Here is a 19,313-nt window from a genome sequence, read left to right as displayed (position 1 = left end):
GGGTTATAGGATAGAGGAGATGATATATATATATATATATATATATATATATATATATATGGTTATAGGACAGAGGGAGAGAAGCTGAACACTGATATTTAGGGTTATAGAATAGAGGAGAGAAGCTGAGCTCTGGAATTTATAGGGTTATATGATTTGAAACAGGATTTGTAAGTAAAAAGCTGAGTAAATCCTGACAGGACTCCTAGGAGAGACAGAGTCCCTTGTACTCGCCCACAAATAGTGATTGATTCTCCCTATATCAGTATGTACACAGAAGGCTGACAATCATTGTGTGTGGGTGGGCTAAGCCGGACTCTAAATCTCACAAAATTCAGCTTCGTTTGGAATTCAGAATATGAAAGTGAGATTATTTCTTGCGATGAGTGACTTATTATTTATAAGCATTTCATAGAAGAACAAAGTTACCCCAGAAGTTGATACCGCAGTCTCCAGGATTATGTAAATACATATTCGATGTACATATCTGTATATGCTTATCTATTTTGCACATTTGGGCTCATTGAAGCTGCTCCTTGCTTAACCATCTACCTGTATTGGCTAAAAAGGAACGGACCACAAGATGAAAGAAAACTGTACTCGTCCACCATGATTTGTTTATTTAGGGCCCATGGACATCATAGATGGTGGTCCACTGTCTGAATGCCCCAAGAAGCCAGAACACATGGACATCATGGACGTCTGTGCACACCCCTTTAAGCCAGAGCGGACAGACACCAAGAAGTCTAAGTTCTGTCACTGGCAGACTGAATCCATCCATGTAATGGCGCAAATTTTTTTTTTAATTTAAGAGGATTGACTAACATGGCAACCCCTTTAATTTTGGGAAGATGAAGAAAATTGTTTTCCGTGGTGAGATCCAATCATTTTTTTTCTGAAAAATTAAATCCAAAGAAGAATATTTGCGTAAGGAGCCTTCACACGGAGTAACGTGCAGCGTGATGTGGCACGTATACGGCGTGTGAGAGTTTGCGCGCCGTAAAAGCTCCCATTGATTTCAATGGGAGTTAGGCTCATATACGCCGCGTTATTACGCCGCGGTGTTTTACGGCGCGCAAACTCTCACACGCCGTATACGTGCCACATCACGCTGCACGTTACTCCGTGTGAAGGCTCCCTAACTATCCTTTTGTGAATATAAGTGATTTGACAAAGAGTGATACATTTGGTAAATGTTAAAAAAAAAAAATCACATTACGATCAAGCGACAATATTTTGTAAATGTAAGGTTTTCTAATAAAATATGATTTATATATTTACAAAAACCGGCTGTTCTGTATATGTACACCTATACGATGGGGATGTATCTTTCACTACTTTTCTGCTGCACCCATGTAAACCTAACGGGGAAAATGCAGCATTTTTTGCACAGTTTTTCAGAATTTTTTTTTATTTTTTACAAATTTTGTAGTGTTATTTCCTGCAATGTGGGCACGAGAGTGCTGAGACTATAAAATGCATTGTATCCTGAACGCCCAAAAACGCTTTGTTTCTGCAATGTGTGACCTCAGTCTAAGGTTAAGGCCCCATGTAGCAGGCCGCAGCGGAAAAGCATTGCATTTTTTTCCGCAGCGTTTTTCACAGACAGCCCGTAGAGGAAGACCAACACACCTATAAGGAAAATCCCTGTATTTCCGTAGGTTTCAAATTGCAGCATTTGCGCTGCAGATTTTTTTTTTTTCAGCAAGGTGTTGGAGAGATTATCCAGAACCCCATCCACTTTGCAGGTACCGTAAAACAGAGTTGCATGAGCAGAGAGGCTTCGAGGCTCTTTCCTGAGACTATACAGAGCAGAACAAAGGAACTGGCAAGCAGTGGCCCCAAAGTAGTACTGGCGGTGCAGGAGGGTGTAGCTTTGTCCCATGTTGCTAAATTGATAGCATGCAGGCAGACCCATGAAAATGGTGAAGGCCACTGTGCTCTCCGAATGCCTTGTTCCCTATAAACGGTTGATCGTCAGGGGTCTTGAGTAGAGATGAGCGAACACTGTTCGGAACATCCGTTCCGAACAGCACGCTCCCATAGAAATGAATGGAAGCGACCGGCCGCCGGCAAAGTCTGAGTGCCAAGCGCTTCCATTCATTTCTATGGGAGTATGCTTTTCGGATCGGCTGATTCGAACAGTGTTCGCTCATCTCTAGTCTTGAGAGATTCAGACCCCCCAACAATCTGATACAGATAGCCAATTCTACGAAAAGCTATCAGAATAGTGACCTTTAACCTCTTTGACTTTAAGAGGCTGAAACGCAGTGCCACATTCCTATGGATATGGCCGTGCTGGTTCATACAGTGAAGTGGCTGCTGCTTTGCTGCCTCTTCATCCTTCTTATGTATGTAATAACCCCCCCCCCCCCCCAAAAAAAAAAAAAACAAAAAAAAACAAAAAAAAACACACAATTCTATGCATAAAAAAGTCAAACACAAAAGTCTCAGCTGAAATGTTTTTGTATTATTCTTGCATTCCAAGCTATATACAATTTGTACATTATTTGAAGGTCAAAGTGTTGACCCCCAAACTCAACAGGGAAGAGGGGGTTAATGTCATCCGTGTTTATGGAATGTTAAAAATAACCTCCTCTCCAGGTCATTCAATCCATGCCTGTTGGATCGTCCCCTGTAAGAGGGTAAATCTTTACCCCTTGTAGTATTTTTTTTTTAATGTTAAAGGACAATCAATAATTTAAAAACAATACAAGTCAATAGGGAGATTAAAATAGCAATGACGTCTGTGCACAGAGACAGAGGAGCCCGGCCGATCCTTGGAAATGCCTCAGAATGACTTAGGGGGGGGGAGTTCCAGTAAGACACTTCAGATTAGCCGGTCGCTCAGTCTTTCTTCACACTTGCTCATACACCATTCTCCGAACACTTCAAGAATGTTGGCAAATGTCACAGCCCGGGGAGATATAAACCGTTCACTCACATCCGCATAAAGCCACAGGCGCGCTCTCTCGCACACATACACTTTCACGCTATACCCATCCATACAATATATCCATGACTCTGTGTGCATATATATTTACATAGGCTAAAACTTATTTATATGTATATAATGCTTATAATAAATCTATACATACATACACACATAGCCATTAACCATTTATCCTCCTTACGACACTATCAAATATGTGCACAGCTTATTCCAGGTATGCGCATCCTATGGCTGTAATGGGACCTTAGGACGCTCAACCCCAAAATGTCACAACACACCTTTCTGCCATCCCTCACACACATACCCAGTCCTCTCGCGCGCACAAGCGGTGACGGTATCTGATATTCCTTCCGTTTTGTAGGACTGGGCTGTCTGGAGGTAGCATGGAGTGTGCTGATAGTTTTGATGTTTTTTTTTTTTTTTGGGCAATAGTCTTAGGCCAAGAAGACCACGAAGATGATGAAGAAAACGATAAGTATAAGAAAGATCTTTATCATGAGCCAACGGTTTGACGTGACGGACTGGAAATATTTCAGGATTTCCGAGTGTGCAGCTTCCACATTCATTTGTGTCTCTTCCACATTTCCATCAATTCTGAGGAAAGGCAAGACGGATATGGCAATTAGGTTGGCAAACAGATGATGACCGTGTTACCAAGGTAAAGGGATTACGTGGAACAGACAAACATGGCTGCTTTTTCCCTAAAGACAGGGACACAACTGTCCATGAGCAGTGTCTGGCATAGCGCTGTTTTTAGAAGAAAGCAGCCATGTTTTTGTAATCCAGTACAACCCCTTAATAGGTGACATACTTAGTCATGGATGGTTCGGTGGACACTTACCGTTGTATGGTTTCCTCCTGCTCTTTTACCATGTGAGCTAACTGTTGGAAGATGGAGCCCAGTTCAACTATGGTGGATTCTATGTTCTGCATGGTGTCTGCTCGGCTCTGAATATATAAATCCTGAAAGAGAATAAAATGGCCATTTGTGAAGTGTCATTTTTCAAGGTAAAATGTAAATGCAATATAATTAATCCCTTTAAAGGGGCTCTATCATTGGGAAAAGTCATTTTTAACTAAGCACATACTTGCATAGCCTTTAGAAAGGCTATTCTACACCTACCTTTTGTATGTGAATCGCCTCAGTAGTTTTTGAATAAGTCCGTTTTTATTCATATGCTAATTAGCCTCCAGCGTGCACCCTGGAAGTCTCATTGTGCACTCCTCCCTACTATGTGTGAGAGAGCAGGGAGAGGCGTCATCTCATCATCAGCCTGTGCTGTACACATAGACAGTGCTCGCTGGGACTTCCTGTGCACGCTGAAGCCTAATTAGCATAAGAATAAAAATGGTCTTGTTCAAAAACTACTGTGCCGATTCACATAGAAAAGGTAGGTGTGGGACAGCCTCTCTAAAGGTTATGCAAGTATGTGCTTAGCTAAAAATGACTTCCCTATGATAAAGCCCCTTTAATATTTTTATTGCCAAGGATACGCAATTCATCACAACTTCAAATTTACTGTACAATATAAGAGTATCATAATAAAGCCAAGAATAAACGGAAATTATGGTACCATTATTTTGTGTAATTATGGGAGGGGAAATTAAAAAAAAAAAAAAAAAAAAGAAAAAGAAAAAAAAAGTAAGCTCTCCAAATGATGCCAGCATCTAAGCCAAGGAAGCAGAAGTGTCAAGAACCCAAAGGCTCAGGAGTAGATATACAGTTGATGTAACCTGTGTAGTTAGGCCCAGTAGGTCAAGGGGCCTATATCACCTTTCTATTGTCAATTAGATTTGGGGGTGGGGGGACCTAAGTCAATGGACTTCATGACTATTATTTGCAGTAGAAATCTAACGGTGCTCTATGCTGAGCTACTGGAAAACAAGGTGTCCTCAGCAGTTTGAGTCCAACTCATGAATCATGAAAGGTTTTGTGCTCCAAAAGAGAAAAATTTAGGCCAAGAAGAATTAAAAGGGTTCACCTTCACCACAATCATTTTTGTATCTGACCTGTGGGCTTCAACATTGAACCCTACAAACGTATGTTGTTCTGGACACCAGAAGCCACACTAATGGACAGGAAGCAGACAAGTAATAGGAGTGAAGCTGCAGTTCCCCGACACCATCGATAAACAATGGACAGCTGCAATTACCTACATAGCGGCCGTTATGGAGAATTGTAACTCCACTACCATTACTTGAACAAGAGCTCCCCAATCACAGCAGTACTTCTCAGCACCCTGAGGTAACTGTATTAGCAGAAGCATGTGGGTTTGGGAGGAGAAGTGTATGACCAACATAAATCAGACACTGAAGACCCATTTGAATAGGTCATCAGTACCAATAATGCAGTTGGGAAAAGTAAAACCCCCTTTACCCCACTGAGTGATACTCTCTTGCACCAACCTGTTCATCTATCAGCTGCAACTGTTGACTAACTTTAGAATCCATCTCTATTGTCACATCGCCAGGTCTGCGGGAATCGTCTTGAAAGAGAACTGATGGCCCTAAAAATGAAGATAATAAAAACAGATGTCAATAGTGATCAGAGACTAAACAGGAATGACAGCACTGGAATATATATGTAGAAGAGATCATTACCCATACTGTTGTGGTGAAGAGGGAGAGAGGACACTTGGCTCTGAGAGAACTGATCTCTGCGACTTCGTTGCTGTTTTAGATTCTGTTGTACAAAAGACCAAGTGTTAAAACCAAAATTTTAAAAAATAAATAATAAAAAAAAAAAAAAAAAAAAATACAGAATATATTTTTTTTTTAAACTCGTTTTATTGAAGATTACATAACAAAGCAAGTAATACAATCAAAACAAAAGAAAAACACAGGTACAGTATAAGCACAAGAAACATATAGTTAACCAGAAACAAGCCACAGCACTGGTCCATCCCGACCCCAACCCAACCACCCCGACCACAACACAGTTCTGAACACAATATCACATGACACAACAACAAAGTTACAACAGTCACATATATTCCCCACACGAGGAGTCACAGACCTATCTGGCAGTAGCTCCCATTTATGGAGCAAAGGTGTCTAGGGCCGAACGCATCATGGGAGCAGAGTATTGGGTCACGGGAGAATCACACCACGCACCCCATACCGTAGTAAATTTCTGGGGACAGCCCCTCCCTTTATATATAATCTGATTAAATGGGAGAACCGAGTTAACCATTTTCCGCCATTGGGAGACAGATGGGGATCTAGGGGCCATCCACCGCAAGGTGATGGCTTTCCTAGCATAAAACAAGCACTCTCTAAGAAAAATTCGAGTATGATGCTGCCACAACTCCTCCTCCAAAACGCCAAACAGGCAGACTTCGGGAGAAAACGGGACTGGGCGGCCCAGGACATCTGCCAGAAGGTCTACCACTCCCCTCCAAAAGGTGCGAACCACCGGACAACCCCACATCATGTGCCAAAAATCTGCACGAGGATACGGACACCTGAGACAAGTCGAGCTAGACATACGGCCCATTCTGTGCAAACGGACAGGGGTCAAATAACATTGGTGTATGATAAAAATTTGGATCAATTTATTATTAGCTGAAGGAGAGACAAAGAGGAGATTCCAAAACCTCCTGAAACAGCTCATCAGTCAATTCTGGGATATTGGTGCGCCAACGCGTCAGAGCCGGGGACTCAGCCAGAGATACCTTTACCTGAATTAGATGGTTATATAGAACCGAAATAAGACCCCCAGGGCTCTGAGAGCGTAGCACACCAATGAGCGGGTATTCGGAAATGGCACACGGTTGGGCAGGAAATATCGAGGAAAGAGCATGACGTATCTGAAGAAACCTAAAGAACTGGTGTCTTGGGATCTCATGTGATGCGGTCAAAGAGTCAAAAGTAACAAACACCCCCTGTGTATATAAATTCGCTAGAGTAGACACCCCATATCGTGACCAAGACCTAGCATCAGGTAACACAAATAGATCAGACAAGCCAGGATTGTCCCACAAGGGGGTCTCTGCAGGGGTGTCCGAATAAGAAGATACTTTCCGGGCCTGCGCCCAAACCTGCGCCGCCAGAGTATGAATGGGCAAAAGCCTACCCCTGAACAACCGAGACTGGTCCAGCACAGGCCACAAGATATTCAGGTCCAGATGGTGAGCCAAATGCCTCTCCGGCCCCGGGAGCCGATCCGAGGAAAGCCAGGGCTTTATAAAGCGGAGTTGACCCGCAAGATAATAAAGAAACAGATCAGGGAGTGACGCCCCCCCGAGTTGTTTCGGCCTCTGGAGAGCAGTCAATCTCAATTTGGATCTAGAATGACCCCACACAAAAGAGATCATCAAGGAGTCCATCTGTCTAAAAAATCGGAGGGGCACAGGCACGGCCGAATTACTTAAAGAGTATAGACATTTGGGTAATACAATCATTTTAATCAGGTTTATCCTGCCCGCTACGGACAGGGGCAATGCAGCCCAGGTCAGGAATTTAGAGCGGAAGTGCGAGAGAAGGGGGAAAACATTAAGGTCCAGATAACTCTTATAGTCTCTGGGAATGACGATCCCAAGATACTTAAAAGCAGAGACCACCGGCAATCCACATACTACCTCCCCCTCCGCTGCCGCCGGCACCCCACCTATATGCATATAAGAGGACTTAGACCAGTTAGTGCGTAGGCCCGAATAATTGCCAAAAACATTTACCACTTCCATGGCTCGGGGCAAGGATATAGAGGGGTCAGACATAAATAGAAGGAGGTCGTCAGCATAAAGCGCAACCCTCTCCTCGCTAGGGCCAATGGAGATACCTTTATAGAGAGGGTCGTGCCTCAGGAGTATGGCCAAGGGTTCTATAGCTAAAGCAAATAGCAGCGGAGAGAGAGGGCAACCCTGCCGCGTGCCCCTACCCAAAGTAAAATACGGAGACAGCGAACCATTAATGGACAACGCCGCCCTAGGGGAACAGTACAGAATGGAGATCCAAGTAATAAATCCATCCCCAAACCCATATTTACGCAAAGATTGTAAAAGAAAAGGCCACTCGACAGAGTCGAATGCCTTTGTAGCATCTAACGAGGCTATTGCCCAGTCCGCCGAAGTGGCTGAGCCAATCTGGGTCACCACCTGGACACGTCTAAGATTATCAGACGTAGATTTGCCTGGCATAAAACCAGCTTGATCCGAATGAACCAGATCAAGAACCACAGTGTTAAGTCTCCTTGCCAACATTTTAGTCAGTAATTTATAATCGATATTCAACAAAGAAATAGGCCTGTAAGAACCACAGTCCAGCGGATCCTTATCTGGTTTGAGAAGAACAACAATTGTGGCATCATAAAAGGACGCCGGAAGACTACGGTCCCGAAAGGCACGTTCATAACATTTTAGCAGCACTGGCAGGAGCACATCCCCATACTGAGCATACATACAGAATATATTTATATATACAGTAGATAGTTTTCCTGCATGCAATCTGTTGGAAAAATCCAAACCTTAAATCTAACTTACCTCTGTTCTTACTTCCAATACGGACTTGAAATCATTGGACATTGACGCCAGTTTAGACTAGAGAGACAGAACAGAAGATATCAGTATGTTTTTTATACCACTGGTAAAGGCTATGGACTGCTTTGAAATGGTTACGATAAGTTGCAGGCTGCACGCTAACATTCTTTTAATTTATGCAGTTTGCATTCTTCTTCTAACTTCAGATTTTTTTCATTCATGTGGACATGGCCTTCCTAATAATACATCTTAGATGTGAGTTCTGTGGATTCACGATACTGCTGGCTTATCAGGTACTAGCATAGTGTCACTCCAAGATTGATTTCTTCTTGTACAGCCCAAAACGATCTCTTCTCTCTTGTGCGTACAGACACTGATGCTGAGGAGTGTGTGCTTTATGCCTTCCTCCCTCCCCAGATTCTGTTGTGGTTTGTCCTTCTACCCCTGACATGTGATTGCTCCTCTAACTATCTACAATCTGTTACTGTATAGCAAAACTGATTTGCCTTTCCTGAAGACTTGGATGATTTTCTCGCAATCTACGCTATGACCTTCTATACACAACCAATGCCAATACTTGCCAGAACCTGTAACACTGGCCAAATAAGGAAAGTGTAGGGCCGAGAGAGCTGATTCAGCTAATGTCAGAAACAGCAGGACAAGCAGCCATGTGAAGGAGATGCAAGGACTCTACAGCAACAAAATGGTAGTGTTATTTAATGAAGACTTGCTTACATTTTTCTTTATGTGAAGACACTCTTTGGCCTACACTTGGACAAGGTAAAATGGAGAACAGCTGTTTTTGATCTACAAGACCTATTGTCATAGTTTATGGAGGACACTGATCAGAAATGAATAGAGGGGTGTATTAGTGTGTAGTAGTACTGTGACACATCTTACCTGAAGGGAGACCACCACAGTGTTAGAATGAGTCTGGAGGTGCCGCCCACTCTGACTACCCCTAGCTCTCACAAAGGACTGTAACTGAGCGATCTGTTGATTCAAACTATTGATGTCCTGTAAATATAGAGTAATAATCCTTGTATTATTAGGCAGCAAAAAATAAACTGTTTATAATGTAGAATACTTAAAGGGGTTGTGCTGTGAAGTAAAGTCTGGAGAACCTTTAACCCACTCCACACTCAATTTGAGCGCAGTCAGGGTGAACGTGGACAAAACTGGTGGGGGTTGGAGCTTCTATTCACTTGGGAGCAAACCCGGCTATCTCCACGACTCCGAAGCGAAGTGGATAGGAGCGCCGAATGTCACAAGCCCCTCCCATATTCAGCCTGGCTGCGCTCAGATTGAATGTGGACTGGGACAAAGGTCCTCCAGACTTTACTTCGTGGGACAATCAATGTATATGGAACCTACTTGCTTAATGATATAGGTCAGTTCCTCAATTTCCACAGCTTTGTCGTCAAAAAGAGACTTCCTTTTGGCCACTAAAGAGAGAGGAAAAAAAAAAAAAAAAAAAAAAGCTTACATTCTCTGCAATGGAAAAACAAATTACTGTAGATGGCAAAATGGGAAAAATAATAGAAAAGAAAAATAGAAAAAAAAAAAAAAAAAAAAAGAAAGAAATTGCTAAACTTAACTTCATTTTCAACTGCCGTATTAGGACGCAGGAGAGCCATGCTGAATGAACTGACTACCGAGCCATGAAATCTGCGGCAAGAATCAAGCCGGATGCCGAACTTTTCAGCATCCTACCGTGATCTCTGCTATCCATTAAAAACAATGGGAGGCAGATTTCGGGCCGAATATTCCACAGATTTGGGGGTAGGATCTACCCCCCAAAACCACGGCAGATTCCTAAGTGTAAACGTACCCTTAGGAAAATATATACGGTACATTTCAAACAAGATCTAGGACACTGAGGCAACCAAGACTGCTGAAATTACAGATGTAATGCTGATGCCAATACACGGAAGTAGTAAAAATTAGGTTTGTAAGACTAGTTAATAGAGATGAGCAAACACTGTTCGGATCAGCCGATCCGAACAGCACGCTCCCATAGAAATGAATGGAAGCACCTGTGACGCCGGCCGGCTGCCGGCAAAGTGTATGCGCCAGGTGCTTCCATTCATTTCTATGGGAGCGTGCTGTTCGGATCGGTTGATCCGAACAGTGTTCGCTCATCTCTGCTAGTTAACATTTGAGCTCCAATTATGAAGTTGACATCTAAGAATGAAAAGACTGGTTCCCTAATGTAAAAATAATGTATTCATCTCTTATAACCGATCATGTGCAGTAATAGAATTGGCCATTACATCCCTATCTACTATCTGCAGGAACAGGATAGAATCAACACTAAACAGAGGTCACAGCATGAGGAGGTCAAGAGTTTACTGTGTCAAAAGTGCAGAAGAGAAGAAGGGAATTTTTATTTTCCCCCTGTACTTACATATCGTCAACTTTTCCAGTTTGGTGAATGTGTTGCTAAGATCCTTCCCAATGCGCCTGCGGGATACAGAGAGTTCCAGGATGAAGCTCAACTCTATGTACATCTGACAACACAATCTCTGTATAATGTCCTGAGCGCCAAACAATACCCCCGCTGCATGATCTCTTATCTCAACAGACAATGATAGATTCATATTGTCAGGATAACCAGCAGGACTGGAGCTGCTAAGGCTAGGATCACATCTGCACTTGGGTTTCCAAGCAGACCCAAAAAACAGAAACCCAAACTGCTTTAAAAGCAGTTAACTGTGGAAACCCACGGACCCCGTAGACTATAAAGGGGGTCTGCTGGGTTTCCACCCGAAAAATGCAGAGAAAAGTCCTGTCTGCAGAAGCGGAATAGGGGATGGATGTGAACGAAGCGTAAGCCAAGCTTTCAACTCCAGATTCTCTATTTTCCCACACTCTTGTATAATAATTAGCCTACAACACATACAAGTTCTATAGATATAACATTTATAATATTTGATACCCAACATTATGATTAAGCCTTGCCATCTTATAATTAATGACAAAAGAGTTCCTAAATTCTTACATAAGTCACTATGCCATAAGCAATGAATGTAGTCAACGTATTATACAGTGTTAATATTTAATATATATTAACTTTGAAGTCGGGGTTGAAGTTGTGCTTTCCTATAAACTGATTCCAACCTACATATACGAGACCCCTCCGCTGGTCCGCTGAGGACAGATGTTGAAAGCACAACACCAGGTACGACCCGAATTATGGGGATTACAGCAATCTCTCTGTTTTCAATATTATAGTCTCTATATGGGCCAAACCACAGCTTAACTCTAGCCACTACACACATGACAGCCATGGTCAGAGAGAAGCAATAAAGCTCTTCTCATTCAGGAACAAAGTCAATGATTTTCAGTCAGTAACTTTGCGCCATCGAAAAGTGGTCCCTGACTCCAACCCCATGGCCCTGCAGGTGAGAACATAATACTGCCTATTCTACAGGGGACCTTCCTTTACTAAGAACTGCATTTGGATAATTAAATAACATTCATAGGAATTTCACAGGCTTTGTTCTTAAAGGGGCTCTACCATTGGGAAAAGTCATTTTTTACCTAATCACATCTTTGCATGGCCTTTAGAAAGTCTATTCCACACCTACCTTTAGTATGTAGATTGCCTCAGTGGTTTTGGAATAATTCCATTTTTATTCATATGCTAATTAGAATGGTTCACGATGCATGGTGCACCCCCTTTGCTATTGTTTCCTATGGACAGGCTGCTGCTGATGATGACTCAGCTTCCTGTTTGCTCACACATAGGAGATAATAGCAGGGACGAGTGCTGCTGGGAAGTTCCTGTGCTGGCTGGAAGCTCATTAGCATATGAATAAAAATGGACTTATTCACAAACCACTGAGGCAATCTACATACTAAAGGTAGGTGTGGAATAGACTTTCTAAAGCCCATGCAAGGGTGTGATTAGTTAAAAATGACTTTTCTCATTGATAGAGCCCCTTGAAGGCTGAGGCCCCACATTGTGGAAACGCAGCTTTTTTTTGTCGTGTTTTTTTAGTGCCAAAGTCAATAATGTCTACAAAAGGAATGGGAAATATAGTGGAAATTCTTATACAGTACTTCTTCCTTCTGTTCAATCCACTCCTGGCTTTGGCTCAAAAAACTGCAACAAAAAAAAGATAAGTTTCCACAACGTGGGAAAGGAGTTCCCTGGGAGTTGAATACTGATGATCTATACTTAGTATTAATCATCAATACCTGATCAGTAGGGGCCTGTCACCTAGGACATACACTGATCAGCTGTTTCAAGAGATTGCAACGTTTGGTTGAATGCTAATCACAGCACCATACATTTTACCATAAGGACTGTGTTTGGTATTGCAGCTAAACTCTGTTCATGGGACTGAGCTGCAAACAGGCCGTATGATGAAGTGTGAACTCAGCGGGCTGTGAAGTGGTAGTGGGGCTCACTTGAGCTCTACTAGCACTTTAAACAGCTGATCTGTGAGAATCTCAGGTATCGCACCCCCACTGATCATATACGGATGACCTATCCTAAGGACAGATAAGTATATGACTGCCAGAAAATTGCTTTAAATATATTTGTTCTTGAGCTTCTTACTTGGCCATAAGAGTGAATTCACTTCTCTGCTTTACAGCATTGAGAGAGGGATTGGACAGCGGTACACCATTCTGTAAATCAAAGCAAAGCAAAGTTAGTAATGAATCAAGACAAGAAGCAATAGAAGATATACTGTAGATTGTATTTTAACCTCTGGTCTCTGTATCTTGGTTTTCATTGATGGTAGGTCACTAGTGACTAGTAGCGGCTACTGCCATATGTGCATGTCAGGACATCATCACTTGAGGCCAGGCTGCGTAGGCCAGTGGGACCAGGCAAGCCATTCAATTAAATTGGCCAGGGATTACATTACTTTCTGCTACCAAGCATTTTTTGAAAAAAATAAAATAAAATTGGTGGCTGGACAGCTCCTTGATAGCAAGCCCAAATTGGAAAAGGTCAATGATTAGCTGGAGCAGAAAGAATCACTCACAATGGAGGACCCAGCATAACCATGCAATACATAGCCCACTGATTTCAGTAAGAACTGGGCAAGGCTTCATTTTCTCTCTTTGGTATTGCTGCAAAGTAACTGTAGCATTGGTCAAAGGGAATCCCATTAATGGAAAAAAAACAATAATAATATATATTGCACACATATATTTATATTCCTGCCATGGCATGAACAGCGATTGTCTCTTTAAGAAAGTTCAGTTTGTTTTCATCACACTGATACCAAGATATGTAACAAACAGATGTCATCTAATTCAGTGGTCCCCAACCTTTTTTGCACCAGGGACAGGGCTTCACGCAAAACCTCTTTTCCATGGCCCGATAGGGCGGGTGTGGCAGGGCAGGGCTCTGGTCATATGGGGGCAGGGTTATATTATAGGCGGGCTCCACCGTGTGGATGGGAAGGTTCTCCGCTGGGATGTGCTGCGGGGCTGGCGGGCGAGACACAATCATCTGAGCGAACACGGCGAATCGTTAGACACCGAGGCTGGATACTTTGTGCTAGGCCACGTTCATATGGTAACGGGTAAAGTATCTGGTAGAGCGGTGTCCTTAGCAGCTACAGGATGCCACGCTACCTGATAGTTTACACATTACCATAGCAATGTGGCCTTGCACGAAGTAGCCAGCCTGCCGCCCTGCCTTACGGACTGGCAAAAAACCCCTCGAACAGCGCTTTCGTGGTGTGTGGACCAGTGGTTGGAGACCCTGAACTAATTCACTAACCATAAGTATTGGCCTAGAGCAATATATGGCAATGTCAGCACTAACCTGGCGTCCACGTAAAGACTTGCAAGCAGACATGAACTCAGCTGTACGGTCCCGGCAAGACATGTTATCAGTTGGTGGAGCAAGAGTAGGAGGAGGTAAAACTTCAGCAGTGGCTTGGGAGGGCAGGACCTGTGTTTGTGGGGGTCCTACGTATACTCCGTTATCAGTGTTTCGGGAACCGTGACGTTTACGAGCGTTCATGGGTACTGGGCCAGCTATAAAAAAAAAAAGAAAAAAAGTATAGATGTTTTTTGTTTTGTTTGTTTTTCCATCACATGACATAACGTCCCTCATCTCTCATAGCAATCATGGGATAGGAGCCGTGTTGGACAAAGAACTAAACTTGTCACGTTCACATGCTCTACCCCCTTGACACCTTCTTGTAACAGAGAATATAAGTTCATTTTCTTAGGATGGAGGCAGCAGTATAAGGACACACGAGGTGAGGTGCTGATGATAGTTGCAGTGCCAGCCCCATTATAAACACTTGACCTCTATCAAATCACTGCAGATCCAACTACTGGGTCCCCCAGCGATCAGGAAAACAGTGAACTGCAAGTCCTCCAATATCATCTCTGTGAATGAAACACCAGTGGCATTGTGTGGCTGTCGTTCTATTCATTGGTATGGGGCACTTGGACAATGCAGCCCAGAAACCTCATAGCAGTGAGCAAAGCATCAGACACTCTCTAATGCACCAGCCCTATACTGGACAAAGCACCTTCCTCCTCACAATAATAATAAATTTTATTTATATAGCGCCAACATATTCCGCAGCGCTGTACAATTTGTAGGGTTCAAATACAGACAGAAAGATACATCATATAACCCTATATATCACAGCTCAGCTTCTCTCTTCTATCATATAACCCTATATATCACAGAGCTCAGCTTCTCTCCTCTATAATATAACCCTATATATCACAGAGCTCAGCTTCTCTCTTCTATCATATAACCCTATATATCACACAGCTCAGCTTCTCTCCTCTATAATATAACCCTATATATCACAGAGCTCAGCTTCTCTCCTCTATCCTATAACTCTATATATCACAGAACTCAGCTTCTCTCTCTCTAATAATAATAATAAATTTTATTTATATAGCGCCAACATATTCCGCAGCGCTGTACAATTTGTAGGGTTCAAATACTGACAGAAAGATACATCATATAACCCTATATATCACAGCTCAGCTTCTCTCTTCTATCATATAACCCTATATATCACAGAGCTCAGCTTCTCTCCCTCTATCCTATAACCCTATATATCACAGAGCTCAGCTTCTCTCCTCTATCCTATAACCCTATATATCACAGAGCTCAGCTTCTCTCCTCTATCATATAACCTATATATCACAGAGCTCAGCTTCTCGCCTCTATCCTATAACCCTATATATCACAGAGCTCAGCTTCTCTCCTCTATCATATAACCCTATATATTACAGAGCTCAGCTTCTCTCCTCTATCATATAACCCTATATATCACAGAGCTCAGCTTCTCTCCTCTATCATATAACCCTATATATTACAGAGCTCAGCTTCTCTCCTCTATCATATAACCCTATATATCACAGAGCTCAGCTTCTCTCCTCTATCATATAACCCTATATATTACAGAGCTCAGCTTCTCTCCTCTATCATATAACCCTATATATCACAGAGCTCAGCTTCTCTCCTCTATCATATAACCCTATATATCACAGAGCTCAGCTTCTCTCCTCTATCATATAACCCTATATATCACAGAGCTCAGCTTCTCTCCTCTATCATATAACCTATATATCACAAAGCTCAGCTTCTCACTCACAGTCATATAAACCTATATAACACAATTTTTTTTTCTCACACCAGTCAAACCCCATACTGTAAGGGCATCTTTAAGATAACAGAACATATGGTCTCTCATGCCAATTGTAATAATTTATCCATTTAACATCTACATAAGAATAAGAGTGAGTATTATGTGTCCAGAGAAGTCGGCACTGAATGTATGAAATTATCTTGGCTTTCCTGCCTGTAATACCATTGCATCATGCAAACATGCAGAGAAGAATACTTCGCTCTGTTTGGTTTAGGTCATTTACTAGGTAAAATGTGATCCGCAAGTAAATCCGGAAAGTTCATAAACACTTAACCCATGCCATGCCAACAGCAAACCAAAACCTCACAAGCCAAAAGGTAGGTAAGCAGTTCTGAAAAGGACGTCTATGTTTACATGTACCTCTTACGGAATGGCACTAAAACAGATAGACAAAGACCCGTTTCACATTTTTAGTGGGTCAGACAATGAATTTTCATAGACCGCAATAGAACACAGCCCAGACGTTAAGATCAAAGATATGTTCACTACTTGGCTCAAGAAATTTGACCATCTGGGCTCTAAAAGTGACCAGCTAATAATAATCTTGTCCCCGAATTGTTTTAATGGCTTCTCTGTTTTCTTCAGGATGCCTAACATTTTAAGGAAATACAAGATCGCTTTAGGGCTTTCCTTAGCTGGCACACAGACAGAGCCTATGTGTTCAAGATGTGACATCCAAAGCTGCCCAAGGTGACAGCTGGCTCCTCTACTGGAGATGCAGAGGAATTATGGATGTCCGGCTTTTGCCCCTCAGCTTATGGGGGGGCTTTTCCATGCCAGCTAAGATAAGCCGTCCTAACATTTATGTTGCTTTGCTCCTATGTCAGAGAAGAACAACAGAAAAAAATAGCCTAAATGTAAAGAGAACCTGGACAGTTAGGGATTGTGTCTGATGTGAAGATGACCATTTCCAATGAGGACAAACAGAATTGTGAATGCAGCTCAATAATAATCTGAAACCAGGTTGTGGACTCAGTAGGCCAAAACAGCGACTCCAACATTTTTGTCATAGCCTGACTCCTGCACGAAAGGCTGACAGCCAAAGTCAGTGACAAAGTAAAGTTCCTCTAAGGCTTGAGCCAAAGCCAGGAGTGGATTGAGCAGAAGTATAAGAACTTTCTAGATATTTCCCATTGCTTTTGTAGCCATTCTTGGCTTTGGCTCAGGAAAAAAAACGCAGAAAAATCTGCAACCACCTGCAATGCAGGTGAAAACGTGACCTTACCCAAAAATTGTGTTCAGGTGTAGAATTCTAGTTTATCTATCTAGTATGTACTCATGGCTGGACCTGTCAGAAAAAGCTATAAGATCAAATCCATCATTATGTACACCTAGAAAAAAACACAAACATTTCACTACAAGGTGAGCAGTAGTGTTCATGTGTGGCCATCACTCCACTCACTTCTATAAGACTTTTGCCATGTGATATTAAACTGCAAGACATAACATATGATAAGTAGCAGCCCAGAGCTTTGCCAACACTTGGCAATGAAGCACAAGTCTTTGGTCTTTTACCCAAATTCCTTAAGACTTTAGAAAAGGTTTACCACATTTAAAGCAACATCTCAGTGTCTTTTTATTGTAAGCTATACTAGGTAGCCATTGAAGTAGATTCATAAAATGCATCGCTGATGCCGTCCCCATGTCTAGTAGCTGTACCGATAGTCTGTTTCTGCAAAACCTTGCAGATCTCATAATACCATATACCTGGCAGGACCTTAAACTGTAAAGACGATATCAGCACAAGATGAAAATGGCAAACAAAGCCATCGACAATGCTAAGAATAATGGGGGCATTGTGACCTGACTGCGAGAGAGGAGGGAGCTATCGGCGATATGTGCAGAGGGCTATAGGGAGCAGATTATGTGGGAGGAGCAGGGAGACATTCACTAAAGAGCTAGGACAGAACTCTGATGAATCTTAGGTCATAGGACAGTTCTCAATGGTAGCTACAAACAGCAGAGAGACCCCTATTTACACAGCAACCCATGCTAGAAAGAAAAAAAGTCACTGTGATTATGTGACTTACTGAAGAAAGTAAATGCAAGATAAGAAAACGTATAAATGACTCTTTACGGGAATTTCTTGGACATGTAAATCAGTGACCTGCCCTTATGTTAGGTCATCAGTTATAGATCTATGGATTAGCTATTAGAAGCAGTAGTCACTTCCGCTGCTCAGGCATTGTAATGTCGGATTCACTAGTCACATGGTCTGATCACGGCTCAATTCCATGCAAGTGAATGGGCTTAGCTGCTATACGAAGCACAACAGCTGCACGAATGTACGGTGGTGTGCTTGGCAAGTGGCTGCAGCTGACTCAAACTGCTGATCAGCTGGGGACACAGGTGTCAGTCAGTGGTCTGATCACAAGCTCAGTCTCAACGATCATATCATCATTTGGCCTGAGAAGAATTGGTAATGCTCAGGTAGCATCACCACTGCTTCTAACAGCTGATCGGCAGCAGTCCCTGTGGGTCATCAGCTGATCCATCGTAAGGGTGCCGTGAATAAGAATGAACCAATATCATCTATATTGATGGAATATCCGTCCCTTAAGAGAACGAGGGTCCCCTGTGTGACTAGAGAGGTGGTGGGCATGTGTGACCATTGCTCCATTCACATTCAGCTCTGTATGTGCCATCGGCATCAGTCCCATAAATAGAGTGGGGGTCATCCATTCACACAGGACTCGGGGGCTCCATTTTTATGATTGCTGGGGGCCCTGGATTTACCCACGAAACCTCTAATGTCGCCACATCAGTATATATGTGTGTGTATATATATATATATATACCCTGCTGAGCAGCCTGCCCTAAAGCCCCCACTTATTTGGGGGTAACACACAGGTCAATCCGGGAATGAGAGACATAATGGAGGACAGAAACAGAGAGCCATCGCTGAAGCAACAAGTGTCGCCTCCTAAAATCACCGAGCCTCATACCCAGTGACGACATCATCCACACACCCCAGTAACTACTACCCTCCTGCCCAGCGACCCTTTCCTGTGACGTCACCGATATAATCGACGAGCCCCCCTCCCCGGCCAGAGTACAGCTCTGACTCCCCCATGAGCCCCCCGTCTGTCCGGTGACCTCCATCCTTTACGGGGAGCGATACTTACGTTTCTATATTGCGTCACAGTTCTCCGTCTGCTCCACTGCTCACCACCGCTCACCGCTTCAGTCTATGCCGGGAGTTTCGCTGACGTCAGCGCCACGTACCCCCGC

General features: G+C 42.9%; 1 protein-coding gene across 1 annotated transcript; it reads right to left on the bottom strand.

The window, feature by feature from the left end:
* Window positions 1–3,353: 3,353 nt before the first annotated feature.
* Window positions 3,354–19,313, bottom strand: STX5 (syntaxin 5). The gene is made up of 11 exons (XM_075281536.1): window positions 19,208–19,313; window positions 14,222–14,436; window positions 12,998–13,068; window positions 10,838–10,893; window positions 9,805–9,875; window positions 9,331–9,447; window positions 8,434–8,490; window positions 5,555–5,636; window positions 5,360–5,460; window positions 3,795–3,916; window positions 3,354–3,547 (listed from the first exon to the last, which is right to left on the bottom strand). Exons 2-11 carry the CDS (start codon window positions 14,420–14,422, stop codon window positions 3,388–3,390), a joined length of 1,038 nt encoding a protein of 345 aa, XP_075137637.1. The 5' UTR covers window positions 14,423–14,436; window positions 19,208–19,313; the 3' UTR covers window positions 3,354–3,387.

The sequence above is a fragment of the Leptodactylus fuscus genome, chromosome 7 (genome assembly GCF_031893055.1).
Source record: "Leptodactylus fuscus isolate aLepFus1 chromosome 7, aLepFus1.hap2, whole genome shotgun sequence".
NCBI classification, from domain to species: Eukaryota; Metazoa; Chordata; class Amphibia; order Anura; family Leptodactylidae; genus Leptodactylus; species Leptodactylus fuscus.
This window is presented reverse-complemented; position numbering and strand designations above follow the sequence as displayed.

Bases quoted from the DNA above. Each gene is read 5' to 3' on its own strand.
- STX5 (XM_075281536.1), bottom strand. From the start codon at position 14,422: ATGAACGCTCGTAAACGTCACGGTTCCCGAAACACTGATAACGGAGTA. The intron at 9,448-9,804 runs GTAGGTTCCATA...CTATATTTACAG, and splicing joins TGACCTATATCATTAAGCAA to GACATCAATAGTTTGAATCA. The intron at 5,637-8,433 runs GTAAGTTAGATT...TTTGTACAACAG, and splicing joins TATTGGAAGTAAGAACAGAG to AATCTAAAACAGCAACGAAG.